Source organism: Choloepus didactylus (genome assembly GCF_015220235.1).
Source record: "Choloepus didactylus isolate mChoDid1 chromosome 25 unlocalized genomic scaffold, mChoDid1.pri SUPER_25_unloc2, whole genome shotgun sequence".
Taxonomy (NCBI): Eukaryota; Metazoa; Chordata; class Mammalia; order Pilosa; family Megalonychidae; genus Choloepus; species Choloepus didactylus.
In genome coordinates, this window is record NW_023637607.1 from 4920025 (window position 1) to 4933330 (window position 13306).

At 48.3% G+C, this 13306-nt stretch overlaps 1 protein-coding gene across 1 annotated transcript in view; it reads right to left on the minus strand.

The window, feature by feature from the left end:
* The window catches only part of FBN3 (fibrillin 3), a 77321-nt gene that overhangs the window by 17084 nt on the left and 46931 nt on the right, over positions 1 to 13306 (minus strand). The window contains exons 46-56 of the mRNA XM_037824424.1: positions 11991 to 12119; positions 11377 to 11496; positions 10234 to 10359; positions 9134 to 9286; positions 8979 to 9044; positions 8665 to 8790; positions 7383 to 7502; positions 7145 to 7267; positions 6248 to 6382; positions 5972 to 6097; positions 4860 to 5066 (exon numbers count right to left, since the gene is read on the minus strand). Coding sequence (XP_037680352.1) covers positions 4860 to 5066; positions 5972 to 6097; positions 6248 to 6382; positions 7145 to 7267; positions 7383 to 7502; positions 8665 to 8790; positions 8979 to 9044; positions 9134 to 9286; positions 10234 to 10359; positions 11377 to 11496; positions 11991 to 12119 — 1431 coding nt within the window. The remainder of the gene's footprint in view (positions 1 to 4859; positions 5067 to 5971; positions 6098 to 6247; positions 6383 to 7144; positions 7268 to 7382; positions 7503 to 8664; positions 8791 to 8978; positions 9045 to 9133; positions 9287 to 10233; positions 10360 to 11376; positions 11497 to 11990; positions 12120 to 13306) is intronic.

Consider the following 13306-nt stretch of genomic DNA (forward strand, 5'->3'; position numbering starts at 1 on the left):
CCAGGGCAATCCGGCAAGACAAAGAAATAAAAGGCATCCAAATTGGAAAAGAAGAAGTAAAACTGTCATTGTTTGCAGATGATATGATCTTATATCTAGAAAACCCTGAGAAATCGACGATACACCTACTAGAGCTAATAACAAATTTAGCAAAGTAGCGGGATACAAGATTAATGCACATAAGTCAGTAATGTTTCTATATGCTAGAAATGAACAAACTGAAGAGACACTCAAGAAAAAGATACCATTTCAATAGCAACTAAAAAAATCAAGTACCTAGGAATAAACTTAACCAAAGATGTAAAAGACCTATACAAAGAAAACTACATAACTCTACTAAAAGAAATAGAAGGGGACCTTAAAAGATGGAAAAATATTCCATGTTCATGGATAGGAAGGCTAAATGTCATTAAGATGTCAATTCTACCCAAACTCATCTACAGATTCAATGCAATCCCAATCAAAATTCCAACAACCTACTTTGCAGACTTGGAAAAGCTAGTTATCAAATTTATTTGGAAAGGGAAGATGCCTCGAATTGCTAAAGACACTTTAAAAAAGAAAAACGAAGTGGGAGGACTTACACTCCCTGACTTTGAAGCTTATTATAAAGCCACAGTTGCCAAAACAGCATGGTACTGGCACAAAGATAGACATATAGATCAATGGAATCGAATTGAGAATTCAGAGATAGACCCTCAGATCTATGGCCGACTGATCTTTGATAAGGCCCCCAAAGTCACCGAACTGAGCCATAATGGTCTTTTCAACAAATGGGGCTGGGAGAGTTGGATATCCATATCCAAAAGAATGAAAGAGGACCCCTACCTCACCCCCTACACAAAAATTAACTCAAATGGACCAAAGATCTCAATATAAAAGAAAGTACCATTAAACTCCTAGAAGATAATGTAGGAAAACATCTTCAAGACCTTGTATTAGGAGGCCACTTCCTAGACTTTACACCCAAAGCACAAGCAACAAAAGAGAAAATAGATAAATGGGAACTCCTCAAGCTTAGAAGTTTCTGCACCTCAAAGGAATTTCTCAAAAAGGTAAAGAGGCAGCCAACTCAATGGGAAAAAATTTTTGGAAACCATGTATCTGACAAAAGACTGATATCTTGCATATACAAAGAAATCCTACAACTCAATGACAATAGTACAGACAGCCCAATTATAAAATGGGCAAAAGATATGAAAAGACAGTTCTCTGAAGAGGAAATACAAATGGCCAAGAAACACATGAAAAAATGTTCAGCTTCACTAGCTATTAGAGAGATGCAAATTAAGACCACAATGAGATACCATCTAACACCGGTTAGAATGGCTGCCATTAAACAAACAGGAAACTACAAATGCTGGAGGGGATGTGGAGAAATTGGAACTCTTATTCATTGTTGGTGGGACTGTATAATGGTTCAGCCACTCTGGAAGTCAGTCTGGCAGTTCCTTAGAAAACTAGAGATAGAGCTACCATTCGATCCAGCGATTGCACTTCTCGGGATATACCCGGAAGATCGGAAAGCAGTGACACGAACAGATATCTGCACGCCAATGTTCATAGCAGCATTATTCACAATTGCCAAGAGATGGAAACAACCCAAATGTCCATCAACAGATGAGTGGACAAATAAAATGTGGTATATACACACGATGGAATACTACGCGGCAGTAAGAAGGAACGATCTGGTGAAACATATGACAACATGGATGAACCTTGAAGACATAATGCTGAGCGAAATAAGCCAGGCACAAAAAGAGAAATATTATATGCTACCACTAATGTGAACTTTGAAAAATGTAAAACAAATGGTTTATAATGTAGAATGTAGGGGAACTAGCAGTAGAGAGCAATTAAGGAAGGGGGAACAATAATCCAAGAAGAACAGATAAGCTATTTAACGTTCTGGGGATGCCCAGAAATGACTATGGTCTGTTAATTTCTGATGGATGTAGTAGGAACAAGTTCACTGAAATGTTGCTATAGTATGTAACTTTCTTGGGGTAAAGTAGGAACATGTTGGAAGTTAAGCAGTTATCTTAGGTTAGTTGTCTTTTTCTTACTCCCTTGCTATGGTCTCTTTGAAATGTTCTTTTATTGTATGTTTGTTTTCTTTTTAACTTTTTTTTTCATACAGTTGATTTGAAAAAGAAGGGAAAGTTAAAAAAAAAAAAAAAGAAAAAAGACAAACAAGGAAAAAAAAAAAAAAAAAAAAAAAAGATGTAGTGCCCCCTTGAGGAGCCTGTGGAGAATGCAGGGGTATTCGCCTACCCCACCTCCATGGTTGCTAACATGACCACAGACATAGGGGACTGGTGGTTTGATGGGTTGAGCCCTCTACCATAAGTTTTACCCTTGGGAAGACGGTTGCTGCAAAGGAGAGGCTAGGCCTCCCTGTATTTGTGCCTAAGAGTCTCCTCCTGAATGCCTCTTTGTTGCTCAGATGTGGCCCTCTCTCTCTGGCTAAGCCAACTTGAAAGGTGAAATCACTGCCCTCCCCCCTACGTGGGATCAGACACCCAGGGAAGTGAATCTCCCTGGCAACGTGGAATATGACTCCCGGGGAGGAATGTAGACCCGGCATCGTGGGATGGAGAACATCTTCTTGACCAAAAGGGGGATGTGAAAGGAAATGAAATAAGCTTCAGTGGCAGAGAGATTCCAAAATGAGCCGAGAGATCACTCTGGTGGGCACTCTTACGCACACTTTAGACAACCTTTTTTAGGTTCTAAAGAATTGGGGTAGCTGGTGGTGGATACCTGAAACTATTAAACTACAACCCAGAACCCATGAATCTCGAAGACAGTTGTATAAAAATGTAGCTTATGAGGGGTGACAGTGGGATTGGGAATGCCATAAGGACCAAACTCCACTTTGTCTAGTTTATGGATCGATGTGTAGAAAAGTAGGGGAAGCAAACAAACAGACAAAGGTACCTAGTGTTCTTTTTTACTTCAATTGCTCTTTTTCACTCTAATTATTATTCTTGTTATTTTTGTGTGTGTGCTAATGAAGGTGTCAGGGATAGATTTAGGTGATGAATGTACAACTATGTAATGGTACTGTAAACAATCGAAAGTACAATTTGTTTTGTATGACTGCGTGGTATGTTAATGTATCTCAATAAAATGATGATTAAAAAAAAAAAAAAAAAAAAATGAGGGTGAATTAAGACATTCCCAATTAAACGAAACTGAGGGAGTTCATTACCAGTAGCCCAGCCCTACAAGAATTGCTAAAGAGTTCTGCAGGTTGAAAGGAAAGGACAATAGATAAAGGATCAAAGCCATATGAAGAAGTGAAGATTTCCAGTAACGGTAATAACATGGGTAAAAGTAAATGCTAGTATTTAGTGTGTTTTGGTTTGTAACTCCGCCTTTTACTTCCTACAGGATCTAAATGACAAATGTATAAAATATAATAATAGATCAGTGGTTTTGGTCTCATAATGTCTAAATATGTAATTTTGACAACTACATAAAAGCGGGGGGACAGAGGGTATTGGAACACGGTATGCGTATGCTCTTAAAGTTGGTATCCAAGCCAATGAGGTTATTGTATATTTAGGGTGTTAAATTTAAACTCCATGGTAACTACAAAGAAAGTATCAGAATACGCAAAATCATAGAGAGAGAAAATACAGTACAGGTTGCCAGGGGCAGCAGGGACAATGGGGAGTTAATGCCTGATGGGTATAGGGTTTCTGTTTGGGGAGATGAGAAAGTTTTAGGAATGGAAGGTGGTGATGGCACTGCAACAATGCAAGTGTGATTAATTCCCCTGAATGGTGTGCTCGGGAGTGGTTGAGATGAAAAAGTTTATGCTGTGTACATGTTCTCACAAAAAAAAAAAAAAAAAAAAAGAGCAACTGAAGAGACAATGATAATTAAATGCAATATATGATCCTGAGCAGGATCTAACAAGGCAGGAGATAAGGCTCAAAGAGACAATATTGGGGCATATAAAAACACTGGAACATAGACTATATACCAATGTTAAGTTTCTTGAACTTGATAACTGCACTTACGGTGGTTATATAGGTGAATATCCTTGTCTGTAGGAAATGTACATGGTAGTACGAAGTGTTCAAATGGCACAATGTCTACAACCTACTCTCAAATGTTCAGAAAATGGAATGATAGCCAGACACACAGACAAATAGGTGGATGGATTGACAGATAGATGGTGAGATACAATGATACAGAAAATGTGGCAAAATGTTAAAATTGGTGGATCTGGGCATCTGGCGGGAGTGTTGGAGTTCTTTGTACAGGTTTCGTATTATATTTGCAACTGTTCTTTAAGTCTGAAAGTGTTTCACAATAGCTCTCACACTTTCACACGTTCACTAGCACACATATACTCATTAACAAGCCCCCACACACAGAAGAAACACACTGGCTCACACTTAAATACACATTCTAGCACACAAAGTCATTAACAAGCTCACACATAGAACACACCAATGTTGGCTTGGCTTGTACACTGGTTCACACGTTCACTAGCACACACTCTAACAAGCTTGCACACACAGAGGGATCACACTGGCTAGCAGAATTTCACCCACTCGGTGGTACAGACATGAACACGTTAACTAGTTCACACATGCACAGAACACACATACCTGGGCTTGCATACCTGCCACACCCAACCCCATGCTCACCATTGAGTTCCTGCACACATACGGAACACACGTACCAGGTCACACACCTGCACCAGGTCACCCAGGCACACACTGACTAACGAGCTCGCATACACCCAACACACACACACACACCACAGCGGCTCACACGTGACTGGGAACAGATGCCCCTCACCCCAACCCCATCAGCATCCTGAGGAGCAGGGTGCCCACCTCGGCCCTCAGCGGTGTAGCCTGAGCCATGGGGACACAGCTTCTGGTAGGCGGGGGTGCCGGGCAGGGGGCAGAGCTCGCAGCGGGGCCCCCAGCCACGGCCCCCCGAGCAACAGCACTCCGCCCTGGTGACATCCTCACCGCTGCTCGCCTGAGCCTGGCACACAGCCTGCAGCACCTCGGAAAAGCAGGGCCCCTGCCGGACGTCTGGGGAGAACAGGTGGGGTTGGCAGGTGTGAGAAATGGTGCACATAGCACCCCTCCCCGCGGCTCCTGGCACTTTGTGAGCCTGCAGGTGGGCTTGCAGACATCCTGGACATGTGTGCAAGTGCACACGGGGCGAAACCTTTCAATCCATCGCTCGTCTTACACCGTGAAGGCCATCTCTGGGAGGGGTGGAGGGACAGCAGCCTGAGAGATCAGTGGGAGGCCTCCAGGGTAGGGAGGGTGGACTTCTTCCTGAGGGCAAAGGCCCTGGAGAGAAGGGAGGGTCAGGGGGCGGCATGGCGGCCAGAGGATGCTGGGAGGACAAGGCAAGAGGTGGGGGTACCCTGGACCACTGGAGACAGAGCTAGGGGGGACGTCCAGAGACATGTGGCACACAGAGAGGACAGATGTAGAGACTGGATGTTGGAGCAAGGTGAATAAGGTCTTTGGGTGTGTGTCTTGGGGGCTCTGGGGGTCCCACCAACATGGGGTTTGGGGACAAAAAGGCCGAGCTTGCTTTGAAGTGAGCTGCGTCTGGGTGGGGGGTGTGGTACAGGTGGGATGGGGAGAAAAGGAAGAAGAGGAGAGCAGCCAGGACTGAGATGTGGGTGCAGGGATGGACAAGTCATCAGGCACCCAGCATTGCTCGCTAGGCTTATCTCCCCAAGGTGCTGAAGTTGAGGACGGCCTGTTGCTGGGCATGATGAGGGCAGAGGTGAAACTCCTGGGGTTGGAGGAGCTGTGGCATCTGGGCCAGGGGGCATGGTCAAAGAGAATAGCAGGTGTGCACATGGAGAACTGGGTACAGATAGGCTAAGTGGGCTCTTCTGTAACCCTTAATGCTCCCAGGCCAGGCTGCATGGTTAGGGGTTGCGTCCACCACACCTTGTGCTGGCCTCACTCACCGCGGCACTCGGTGAGGGAGGGGCTGGGCTGGAAGCCCTCGTTGCAGTCGCAGCGGAAGCTGCCCACCGTGTTGATGCAGTGGCCATTGGCACAGAGGCTGGGCTGGGTATGGCATTCGTCATCATCTGTGGTTGGAAGAAGGGGGAGGGGAGAAGCTGGACAGTGGGGGCCAGAGCCCCCAGCCCACTTTCTCCACAGCCCAGATGGTCTTCCTTGGGTTGGTCTGTGCCCTCTTGCTTCACCTGCACCCATGAAGCACCCCTGCCAACCCATACCTGTGCAGCCTTCTCCGGAGCCAGGCTGGGGCCGTGTGCCAAGAGGGCAGACACACACGAAAGTGCCGATGAGGTTCTTGCACATCATACCCCGGATATGGCAGTCCTGTTGGCCGTCTGCACACTCATCCACGTCTGCGGACAACCACGGGCAGGTGGGTGGCCAAGGCCAAGTGCCCCACGGCCTGGCCCCAAGCTGTGGGGGCCTGGATCCCACCTCCTGGTGGCTCCACTGGGACCAGAGAGAGACCCCTTCGGCACTGCCAGGTGCTCATCTCTTCTGAGAAGCTGAGGGGGTCAGGCTTGTCATCATGACTTCTGGAACATTTAAGCTGAAATAGCCCTTGAGGGCCCAAGGCCCATCCTAGGGTTTCCCACCCTTGGCACTGTAGACATTTGGGACCGGATAACTCTGTGGTGGGGACATTCAGTGCATTGTGGGGTATTGAGCAGCATCGTTGATCTCTACCCACTAGATGCCAGTAGCAGCCCCTACCCCAGTTGTGACAATAAAAAGTCTCCACACATCATCGAATGTCCCCTGCATAGGGGACAGAACCTCAGGTGAGGACCAGTGTCCTATTCCATCGGGGAGGGCCCAACTACCATGGAAGAGGCTGCCACATGCACCCCAATGTCCCATTAGGCTGATCCCAGAGAGATGATTGTACCCCATTTTAATAACAGTAACACAGTAATCAATAGAAGCAGAATCGCTGCTCATAACAGAGCATCTACTGCATGCTCTCCCCTTGTGTTATCTCATTTGTGGATCACTCCCACCCTTGGAGGCACAAACTCTTGCACCCCCATTTTATAGTGAGCCCCAAGTCTGTGTCATGCCAGGGCCCACGATGTTCCAACAAACGGTGTCCCTGCCTGCCACGTGGGCCCTACCTCGGCACATGGCTCCATCCTCCCGCAGGGCGTAGCCAGCAGGGCACGTGCACATGTAGGAGCCCTCAGTATTGCGGCAGCGGAAGGCACAGAGCAGGGGGTTAAGGCTGCATTCGTCGATGTCTGGGAGACCAAGGGAAGTGCTGCTGGGTAGGGTCTGCCTGTGGGACCCCACTCCTCCTCAGGCCAGCCCCAGGCACCCCCATCACAGAGGCCAGGGCCCATGGGCAGGTCATACCCATGCAGGTCATCGTGGGGCCAGGCTCAAAGCCATCAGCACAGGCACATTTGAAGCCTCCAATGACATTGGTGCACGTGCCTTCCCCACAGGGATGCCCGACGGAGCACTCATCTGTGTCTGGGGTGGGAGTAGGGGGCAGTCAGTGCTTTTGGAGAGCCCCTATCCTCAGTACTATCCTGTCTGCCTCTCTGTTGACCACTACAGACCAGACAGGGCCCAATCTGATACATCTCTAGGCTGGAAGTAGGGCAGACATACCAGGACATGTTCAATAACTGAATGAATCAGTGAGTGAATGAGTGAATGAGGGGGTGAATGAGTGAGTGAACAAGAGAATGAATGGGTTAATGAATGAAAAAGAGAAGAAATGAGTAAATAAATGAGTTAGTGAATAAATGAATTAGAAAAGAATAAGTGAATGAGTTAATACATGACTGGATGAGTGAGTGAATGAGTTAGTAAATGAACAAATGAGTGAATGGATAAGTGAACAGATGAGCAAGTGAATGAGTGGATGAGTGAGTCGAATGAGTGAGAGGATGAGTTAATGAGTGAGGGAAAAAGTGAATGAATGAGTTGAACAAATAAAAGAAATAAGTGAATGGATGAATAAATGAATAAGAATTGAGTGAATGAATGAGTAGATGAGCAAGTAAATGAATGAGTGAATAAATGAGTGAGCAAGTGAGTAGATGAGTGAGTGAATGAATGAATGTGTGGATGAGTGAGTAAATGAATAAGTGGATCAATGAATGGATAAGTGAATGGGTGAGTAAGTGGATGAGTGAATGGGTAAATGTGTGAGTGAATGGGTGAGTGAGTGAGTGAATGAGTGGATGAGTGAGTGGGTGGATGAGTGAGTGGGTGGACGAGTGAGTGGATGAGTGAGCGGATGAGTGAGCAAATGGGAGGATGAGTAGATGAGTGAATGTGTGAGTGAGTGGGTGGATGAGTGAGTGGATGACTGAGTGGATGAGTGAGTGGATGAGTGAGCAAATGGGTGGATGGGTAAATGAGTGAGCAAATGGGTGGATGAGTAGATGAGTGAATGAGTGAGTGACTGGGTGAGTGGGTGAGTGAATGGATGAGTGAGTGAGTGGATGAGTGAACGAGTGAGTGAATGAGTGAATGGGTGAGTGAGTGAGTAGATGAGTGAGTGGCCACAGGAGAGAAGGTACAAGTGAAAGGGCCAGCGAGGGTGAATGACTTGGCTGGTGACTGCTGGGTGCCCTCCCTCCGTCCTCCCTGGGAGGGGGCTGGGCCGGGCCCCGTCCCTCACCCACACAGTTGATGCCTGTGAAGTCCAGGCTGTAGCCGGAGGGACACTGGCAGCGGAAGGAGCCATCGGTGTTGATGCAGAGGCCGTTGATGCAGACACCGGGGGTCTCCACACACTCGTTCACGTCTGCGGGTGGCAGAAGGCTGTCACTTACCTGGCGGGCCCAGCACCCAGGCCACCCTGGGGAGCCTGGCCTCTCCCTTCCTGGGGAACCACAGCCCAGGCTCCAGGCCGCCTTGGGAGCCCCCCGCCCTTATTGGTCCCGACAGAAGCTTGGGACTTAGAGGCACAGGGAGATCCGAGTGGGGCCTCACCTTCCTGAGAATCATCCAGACCTGGGACTGCCCCATGGCCAAAAGGACACAACTCCTGAAAAGCAGCTAGACACAGGGGAAGGGGAGGTGGTCGGAGACCAGGTACAGGGCTGTGGGAAGGATGCGGCAAAGGGGGCGCAGACGGGGGTGCTCACCGCTGCCCTCCTGAGGACACAGCTCACAAGGGTCACCCCAACCCTTGCCAGACCTCTGGCTGCAGCAGCACTGGATTTTGGTGGTGTTGAAAGCTTTGGGCACTGAGCACTTTCCAGCCTCAAACCGGGTGAAGCAGAAACTTGGCCGTGTGTCTGTGGGGTGGGGGGTTCCCCGTTACCGTGATACCCCAGAGAAATTCTGTTAGGCCGTCAGGGATGTCCACCGGCCCAGTATGCCTCCCCCAGTGCGGTCCCGTGAATGGGCCAACGCTGACCCTCCTAGCGGCCAATTAGGACACACCAGACCCTGGCCATAGTGGCTGCAGTCGAGGATGGACACGTGACCCGCTCTGGGACACTGACAGCTTTACCACTGGGAATCCCTTCCAGCATCATCCCACCCCACCTTCACTGCTGGGGATTTATCCCTGGGCCAGGGAGAAGGTTCAAACTCAGCCAGGGTATTCCTGGATCAGAAGCCCCTTCCTGGAGAGGCAAAGCCACAGATGCCAGAGACCCAGAGGATCCCGGACTTCAGACCCCAAATTCTCATTGCTGACCCCCAGCCCTTGGCTCTGGACTCCCAGCCACCTGTGAAGTCCTCATGGAGTTAGAATTTGGTTGACTGGTGGGTTCTCTGGCTACCAGAACAACAAATAATGGCTGAACTGAGCTGCAGGATCTCCCCTCACCCCCCAGATTCCCCTAATTTGTGAGAGAAGAGGCTAGCTCAGGCTGGGTAAGGCTAGCCCACACCGGACAGGGCTAACCTAGCTGTGGTAGGCCCAGCCCACAGCAGCCCAGGCTGGAAAAAAACAGTTCAGAAAGGGCCATGGCAGCCCTTACAGGACAACCTGAGCCCCAGTGGGCCAGGCCAGCCCAGAATGGACCAGCTTAGCCGTGGGTAGAGGTGAGCTGTCTGGGTAAAGGGTTTCTTGCCCGAGATTGACCCCTACTGATGCAGAAAAGCACCTCTCCCTGGGAGGGCTCCTGGAATTGCATAAAAAGAACTTCAGCCCCCTTTTCAGGGGGTTCCTAACCCTGACTCTTTACCACCCACCTCCCACCCTCCTCCCTAAGCCTCTGAGCTCCAGACTCACCAAAGCAACGGTGCCCACTGTCAGAAAGAACAAAGCCGGGTGGGCAGAGGCACTGAAAGCTTCCAGGGCTGTTGGTGCAGGTGCCAAAGAGGCATAAGCTGGGCTCTTCTGAGCACTCGTCGACATCTGAGGGGGGCAGGAACGTGAGCTGGGTGGGGCCATAGCTTCCTCAGCAGGTGCAAGCAGGACCTCTGCCGGGGTAAGTGGCCTCAGCTGGGAGAAGGGACCGGCGGAGTGGGGGCCCAGCCCAGGAGGGTACGAGGACTGAAGTGGGGGCAGGGCCCCCAGGGCTCGGTACCTGCCTGAGCACTGGGGGGTGGAGTGTGTGCGTGTGTGTGCGTGTGTGTGTGTGTGTGTGTGTGTTGGGGGGGGTCTTTCTCTGAAGGAGATAGCAGGGCAGGGGTGATGGTCAGAAAAAGTTCATCTTTAGGGACTAAAATTGTACAAAGATAACTGAGACCTGATAAATTTCACCTCCACTGGGTGAAGTTAGCTCAGGTTAGACCACATAGATTAGACCAGAGAAGACCAGACCAGGATGGTCCAGGTTAGCCCAGACTGTACAAGCCTAGCCCAGATGGAAGACCAGATCACAGGAAGTGAAGCCAGGCTGCTCTAGGTTAACGCAGGCTTTAAAAGGCTAGCTCAGATGGATGATTAGACCAGAGGAGAGCAGGCTGGGCTGGTCCAGGTTAGCCCAGGTTGCATGTTATCCATGGCAAGTCGTCAGCAGCCCCACTGTAGACCAGGATGAAAAAGAGGCTGACAGTGACCCAAGGTTGCACAAACAGAGGTGGAAGACATTCTTCCAGATTGCATCTCTCAAAACCTCAACCATCACTGAGTGAGCGAGGAGTTCCACGTCTCGGTGCTCAGCGAGGCTATGGGACCCACAGCCCTGGCCATTTACCAGGATTCACAAGAAAGCCCACAGGCTCTGGAGAGAGAGCCCTGTCCTGGTTATCCAAAAGCAATCAGAATAAAACAATAATAGTACGTGGAGCTGTGCTCGGCTCTGTGCTAAAAGCATCTCCACCCTCGCCCATGACCCCAGTGTTGGTAATCTCATTTTACAAATGGGGAAAGAGAGGCCCAGAGGCACCTTCCTGGCCCCAGAACTGGAAGGTCCAGCCAGAAACTCACCAACGCAGTGTTCACTCTGCACCTGGAAGCCAGGTGGGCAGATGCAGCGGAAAGAACCCTCAAGGTTCTGGCAAGTCCCTGGTAGGCAGGTTCCCGTGAGGCTGAGACACTCGTTGATGTCTGTGGAAAGGAAGGGGGTCCCAGCAGCCTCAGACCAGGACCAACATCTGTAGACATTGTGTACTGGCCAAGGGTCCCAGAACAAAGCCTTCCTGGTGGCCATTCAGGATCCAGGGGAAGGGCTGAGACTCAGGACAACAAGGTGGCTGGGGAAAGGTTATCTGGACCCAAGTGGGAAACAGAGGTGGAGACAGATGATGTCCAGGGGTGGGCAAAGAGAAGAAGGAGGAAAGTCCCTTGTTAAGCTAAGTAGCATCCACTTAGCATCTCTACTACTCCTTACCACAGAATTTAGGATTTCCAACCGTACCCCAAAGCAAAAGACCTGCAAATATGTGGGTGTGATGTGCTGGTTTTATTTTATTTTTTTTCTTACACCTTAAAATAAATGCATGACTATTAAATTGAACCATGCTGCCTCAGCCATTCCAGTCACAGGTAAATTTGGAGCAGGAGCTGGCTAAGACAGATCCCAGAATTGCAGGGAGACTTACCCACACAGTTCTTCCCATCAGCTGTTAGCTTGAAGCCATCCTGGCAAAGGCAGCGGAAGGAGCCCGCCGTGTTGAGGCACTGGCCAAATTGGCATACCTGTCCCACCAGGGTGGCACACTCATCCACATCTGCAAAAAGGAGATGGGCAAGATGGGGTCACCCAGAGCCTGAGAGGCGACAGAGCCTCCTTTCTGATTCTGTCCACCAAGAAGATGAGTTGATGGCAGCGACATCACCTTACTGAGCCCTCATGAGCCAGTTTCTGCATATTATCTGTCCAACTATCCTGTGAGGTAGGCACTGATATTTTCTAATAAAAGCACATAGTGCTATGAATTTGCCTCTAAGAACTCCCTTAGCTGCATCCCACAAATTTTGGTATGTTTGTGTTTTCATTTTTGTTTAATTCAAAATATTTTTGCATTTCCCTTATGATTTCCTCCGTGATCTATGTATTATTTAGAAGTATGTTGCTTAATTTCGAAGTATCTGGGGATTTTCTGGATATCCTTCTGTGATTCACTTCTAGTTTAATTCCATGGCTATCTGAGAACCTACTTTTCATGAATTCAATTCTTTGAGATTTTTTAAGGTTTGTTTTATGGCATAGAATATGGTCCCTCTTGATGAATGTCCTTTTGCGGTTGGGAAGAATGTAAATTCTGCTGTTGTTGGATAGAATGTTCTATAAATACTAATACTGCTATACATAATCAACTTAGACTACATAGCTGATGGTGATTTTCAGGTCTTCCATATCCTTACTGATTTACTGATTTTCTGTCTACTTGTTCCATTACTGAGAAGGGAGTGTTGAAGTTTCTAATGATAATGGTAGATTTGTTTATTCCTCTTTCCATTTCTATTGATTTTGCTTTATATATTTTGAAGCACCGTTATTAGTAGCATATGTATTTATGACTGCTATGTTACCTTGGAGAACTAGCCCCTTAATCATTATACAATATCTCTCTCAATGCATGGCAACAGTCCTTGTTTAGAAGTCTACTTGGTCTGATATTGATATGGGCAAGATGCTGTTAGCCCCTTTCTTATACATGAGGAAACTGGAGCACAGAGAGGTTAAGTGACTCATCTAGAGTCACACAGCGGGTAGCTGACAAAACTCAGATTTGAACTCAAGCCATCTGACCTCAGAGTTCATGCTTTTAACATAGCAGTAAACTACCTGTGCCAATCACTCAGCTCTGGCCTTCATTTCTTCATTTCTGTCTCTGCACTACCCATCTCATTACCAATGACTGCAGTGTAAGTTCTAGAGGGGACCTCCCTGCAAGCACCCTCACTGACACCT